Raw genomic sequence first — 5665 nt, forward strand, 5'->3', positions numbered from 1 at the left:
CCCCCCCCCCGCTGTGGGTCTCAAATCCAGTCTTCTGCTTCAATGAGCACAAACTTGATAGCTAGTAAGTCATCACCATTCCCCTCTGAAAGGGCGGGGCACTCTCTGGAAGGGCAGGCTACCTCAGACCTCCTAAACCTTCTGAGACCTCCTGAAAAGGCTCCATACATCTTTTCTCGGGCTCCCGCCATCTCTCACACTTACTTTTTCCAAAAGGGGAACCAGAAAAGCATTTGACCTTAAGTCCCCGTGTGCTTGTAGAGGATGAGTCAAAAGAAGAAATGAGCTGAGAGTTAAAGTAGCTCTCTCCCCAAGAAGGCAAAAGCAAGATATCCACCTGCGTGTAGTCTGTAAATGACGGTCCTCCTTGCAGTGTACAGCACAGGGGCTCTGCCCCAGAAAAGCCAGCTTGCAGACTGGAGTTCACAGAGAACGAGCAGTTGAGAAATGACTTGAAGATATGTCTCCACGAAATGATCTGGAGCCCCAACCATTTATCCAGATACTCACACACACACACATACACACACACACACACACACACACACACACACACACGTCCTCATATGACCCCAGCTGGAAGCAGACCATCAGTGGTAGAGGGACCAGACACCAAGCAGCAATCGACACTGGGATGTACCTGTTTCCTGAGGCTCCCAATCTCACTCTGCAGCCTCTGAATGGCCTGCCGAAGCTGGGAAATCTGCACCTGCACTTCCTTCATGCTGTTCCCTTGAAGTTGGGCTGATTCCTGGAGTTCCTGGTACTGAGGCACAAAGGTAGCACCAGCTGGTTGAGTCGCAGCTACCTCTGACTCTAGAATTGGGGATATGCCATCTTCCCACCCTGGGAGGTGCCTCCTGATGTCTGCATTTTCCCAGAGCCAGTCAACTGCTTGAGCTCAGGACATGGTAGGCATGTCTGCAGAGATCCAAGCCTGTCTCCTCGTTTCTGACCATTGTCCCCCTCCTGTGCTGTGGATATAGCCCTGCCCCCTGAGCCCCAAACTTCAAGGCTGCCCCAATGGCAACTTTGGTGGCCTCCCTGGTGTGTGACTAGGACTACCCAGCCCTTCCCAGCTTTCTCTTTGGACCACAGCACCTTGGTCTGGAACACAGCCTCAGCCTCGGCCTTGCTAGTCCTTGTAATCTCCTCGTAACGGGCGCGGACCTCAGCAATGATGTCACTGAAGTCCAAGCAACGGTTGTTATCCATGGACAGCACCACAGACATGTCATCTGCCTGGGTCTTCAGCTGTCCCAGTTCCTATGGGAGAAGCAAGCTCACTGTCCACCACCATGGCTCCCTTTCCTGTCCCACTCAGGGGAGAAGTGCCTGAATGTCCATCTATTTGCCCATCACCCAGTGGTGGTCCAGATTCACAAATAAGAACCACTGATGTGGTCTCTGGTGAGTTTTGAAGTGTGGATAGTAAAGGAAAAATACCCACGAGGGTCCTGGTCACCCATCCCTACTACCCCTCTAACCTCTCATCACCTCCCTTCCCACAATCCTCCCACCCCACTTACATTGGTCACCTCACATACTCTCTGCCAGAGTCCCAGCAGCCACCTGCCTGAAGAGCTCCTCCCTCCTTCACCTTTCAGCCTGATTTTGCCTTTTGCATCCAGCTTCTTTGCAACTGCCACCTGTCCGTATTTCCAACTCTCCCTGTCCTCCGTAACATCTGCCATCTTCTAGCACAGGATGGGATTTCTAATTTCCTGAGACCACTGCTTCTGTCTTCCTTCTGATAGAAGCACCAAGAGGGTTTCGTCCGGCTCTCCATTGATAAATTCTCACACTGATGTTGGGATTGTCAAATGATGAGTGACCACAAACCAAAGCTATTCTAGCAGGCTTCCCCTCCTAGTGGCTCCCCTCCTGGCCACAGGGAGCCTGTCCATCGTGCCCCCTTTCCTTATTTCTCCCTGTTCTTCCCGGGTCCTTACTTCTTCATACAGACGTGTCAAGAAACAGATGTGTTCTCTCAGAGACTCCAGGTTGCCTTCCAAATCCATCTTGCTCTGGAAAACCTCATCCACATCCTGGGGACAGGAGACAGAAACCATGCATCCCCCACTTCCTCTCAGGACACCTGGGCTGCTGCATCTGAAGACCCCCTTCTTCTCTCCATCCACCCTGCACAGCACTATCTGCAGGGCGCTGTCCCTGGTTAACCCTAACCCTCTGTGCTGCCTCCACTTCCACCCCTGCCTCACAACCTCTTGCCACCCCGCAGTGAGCCCAGAGCCTCTCAAACAGCACTTCAGTCAGATCTTAGCTTTAAATCCCTGTGTCTAGGTAAATATCCCATCCTGACAGAGTGTGACTACATTCAGAGTGTCAACGTGTCCTCAGTCACTATCTCCACTCTCTAGTCTTTCAGCCTAGGACCAGGTTTAGAGCATAGTAGGGGCTTCCAGAGTGGAGCCTTTAAGCCCCTCCCACCTTCTTAAGGACCACAAAGTCATTCTGCACAGATGCGTGCTTGTACGCTTCCTGGTCATACCTGCAAATGGAAAAGGGGAGTCAGGCACAAGTCAGAGCCCACCCCCAACATTCTGCACCCCAAAACTCTGAGTGTCCTTGTCTTCAGAGGCCTCAAGTCAGGAGCCACCATCGACTTTTCTCTCATTTCCTGTCAGGGGGGTTGTAAGACCTCCCTAGCCCCTGTGTCAGACTCTCAGCCTGTATCCCAGAGGACAGCAGGCCATGTGTTGATGGTTTCCCAAGCACTCAGAGGCCACTGAGCAGGAGAAAGGCACTTCGTCATGGGGACAGGGCAGTCCATAGCAGATCTGAAACTTCCAGTGCCTCCTCCTCTACCCCCCATCCCCTGCCCTGCTGCTTCCCTATCAGCCCTGAAGACCACAAAAAGAGATGACCTTTTCCCAGAATGTAACTGTAGAAACCACCACAGCTGGGAGAAGCAAGAAGCCTGCCCTCGCTCTCCAGCCCTCACCACCCCTCAGCCCAGGGCTGTCTGCCCCGCCAGGATGCCCAGGGAGAGGGCCTACAACCACAGTCCAGCTGTAAATCACACCATGGATCTTGGGATGGATGTACTGAAGTGACTGTCCTCCACCCAAGACCAGAACACATCTGAGTCACATCAGCCCCACAGCCTGCTAAACAGGAATTTCTCGAGAAAGCAATCAAGATGTTGTTTAAATAAGTCCTTCCCAGACCTGACCAAACACGTGGACCCTTGTGACTAGGCCTCAGCCCTCTGGAGAGAACCCTCAACCTTTTCCCCGGGTCCCTCTAGGCTTGGTGGGGGGGTCTCCTCTATATATCACAGGTAACCCTTGTGAATGAGGAGCAAGGAAGCCAAAAGCCCCAATGGAGGTCAGTCATGCAACACTGGGTACTGGACACTCAGGCTGGCAGAGCATCTCACCCACCACCCCCCCAGACACTACACAAAAACATCTGCCCTACTTGGACTTGTATTCATCCTCCTGGTCCTGATAGGTCTTCAGCTCAGAGTCCAGAGCCCTTCGCTCTCTCTGCAGCTCCTCCAGCTGCTGCCTAAGCCGGGCCAGGCAGGCTTCAAAGATGCACTCCAGGCCCTGAGGGCTGGGATTGCCCTGCAGCTGCTGCAGAAGCTCCCACTTGGTCTCCAGGACTTTGTTCTGCTGCTCCAGGAAGCGCACCTAGAACAAGACACAGGGTCCTGAGACTCATGGGACTCCCTTGATCCAGCCTCTGGAGAGGGAAGCCTCAGAGACCGTCCTATGGGCCCCATTTCCTTGCCTGCCACCTCTCCCTGTGCAGAGGAGCCTCAAGCCCTCCCATAAGAACCTGAGCATATCCACAATTGAATGGAACAAGAGATCAGACTTATCATTAGCTAGCCTCTCTCTGTCCCTGAGCCCCAGCCATGGAATAGCAGGGCATTGGCAAACCAGAAAGCCTCTAGCTAGACCCTGGAAGGACATCCTTGCCACTGAGGTGATTAGGAAAAGTGGCAGGAGGTTGGATTTCCTCACTCTAGTTCATCTTGTCTAGAGCAATTGTCTGGGAGAGGCCCAGAGGCAGGGGCCAGGCTGTTTACCCTCACCTTGTCAATGAAGGAGGCGAACTGGTTGTTGAGAGTTCTGATCTCTCGAGTCTCCTGCGTCTTCACCACCTGGAACTGGGGGTCAACCTCGATCTTCAGTGGGGTCAGTAGGCTCTGGTTGACGGTCACTGCTTGGATGCCCCCTGGAGGGCACTGGAAGAACCCAGGCCCTCCCTTACTAGGCCCAAACCGCACCCCTTGCCTGGTCTTTGCCCCCCAGACCCTCTCACAAGAGCTTCCTCTGCATCTCCTGGAGGTGCTAAGGCTCCTGCTGCTGAAGCCAGTCCTGCCTCGAGCCCCTGAGAAGGCAGAACATGCTGAGTGAGCACTGAAGCCCCTTTGTGCCCGGCATGGAGAGAGAGACATGGCAGAGACAAACAGGCCCGCAGCTTCAGACAGACTGGAGATGGTCACAGTGTGTGTGCTTCTGCCCTGGGGCCCTGGCACGAGACTTTTATCCCCTCCCGTCCTTGGGCTGGGCCTTGGAGAGCAAGATGTTCTCAGTCTGACTGTGCCTGCCACTTGCTGCGGCTGACCTGCTCTGACACACCTGGGGAATGGGTGCGTGGCACGTGCAGAGCCTGAGGTAGGAGACCCAGGAGCCTGCCCTAGGAGCCAAAGACGAACAAGCATCTGGAGACCTGAGCCACCGTGCTAGGCATCAACACCGCTGGGGGTGGTATTCAAGGGAGGCTTCCTGGAGTGAGAAGAGTTTGTGCAGAGGAGAGGGTAGCATGGGAAAGTAGGACAAGGGAGACTGCAGTGCCCAGAGTGAGATCCAACCTCTCAGAGGCAGCACAGACCCTGAGCAACCAAGCTGGCAGAGGTGCTGCAGCAAGGACACCCCACGATGTAGAAATGCTCAGAAAAGCAGGGCACCCAGCCCCTCCTTCAGCCCAACCCAGCAATCATCCGAGAGACAGCACCTGCCCCACACAGAGCAGGTATCTTTAGCCAGGATCTGCAGAGTAGCAGCCAATCCTGTGGCCCTATTCCTCCCTACATGCTACCCCAGGCCCCTCCAGCTGGAGCCAGCTGAAGCCCTTCCAGTGGATAGACGAGTGGCAGCCACTCCAAAATAAACTGTGCATCTAGGAAACTATGCCTGGGAGGCTGAGAGCAGAAACAGGGTCTGGGATTCTCCCAGGATGGATTCCGTCCCTGATCTAGCAGGGATGTTTGCCTAGTATTAGTGTTTCCCTAATACTGTGGTCCAACCTCCAGCCTGAGGCAGGGTCTCCTCATCCTGTAGATGACCCAGCTGTTCCCTGGGGACTGCTGAGCCTCTCGTCTCTGATTAATGGGGTTTTCTTTAGTGGGACAATAGTGGTCCTGTTCCACTTCTTCTCCTAGCACCTGGTGAAATCTGGGGGTGAGATATTTGGGGTCTTTGAGGATGCGACTCCAAACGAGAACAAACAGAAACTCACCAAACACCGAAGAGGTGCTATGAGGAAGTCATTCTTGGTAATTAGCACAACCCCACAGGCACTCCACCCAGGCCAGACAACCATGCACAAGCATGTTCCAGCTCCCTCCAGGAGTGAAAAGCCCCTTCCTCCTTCCCCCGGCCACTGGCATCGTCTCACCTGACATGAA

At 54.2% G+C, this 5665-nt stretch overlaps 1 protein-coding gene across 4 annotated transcripts in view; it reads right to left on the minus strand.

The window, feature by feature from the left end:
* The window catches only part of LOC116082199 (keratin, type II cytoskeletal 78-like), an 8237-nt gene extending 3359 nt beyond the window's left edge, over positions 1–4878 (minus strand). Inside the window, exons 1-6 of one of the 4 annotated variants that reach the window (XM_031359070.1) lie at positions 4067–4878; positions 3445–3659; positions 2452–2512; positions 1953–2048; positions 1102–1266; positions 641–766 (exon numbers count right to left, since the gene is read on the minus strand). In XM_031359070.1, coding sequence (XP_031214930.1) covers positions 641–766; positions 1102–1266; positions 1953–2048; positions 2452–2512; positions 3445–3659; positions 4067–4699 — 1296 coding nt within the window. In that variant the 5' untranslated portion in view covers positions 4700–4878. The remainder of the gene's footprint in view (positions 1–640; positions 767–1101; positions 1267–1952; positions 2049–2451; positions 2513–3444; positions 3660–4066) is intronic. The other 3 variants (XM_031359064.1, XM_031359052.1, XM_031359057.1) reach the window with 3 other exon arrangements.
* Positions 4879–5665: the final 787 nt, after the last annotated feature.

Source organism: Mastomys coucha, unplaced genomic scaffold (assembly GCF_008632895.1).
Source record: "Mastomys coucha isolate ucsf_1 unplaced genomic scaffold, UCSF_Mcou_1 pScaffold11, whole genome shotgun sequence".
NCBI lineage: Eukaryota > Metazoa > Chordata > Mammalia > Rodentia > Muridae > Mastomys > Mastomys coucha.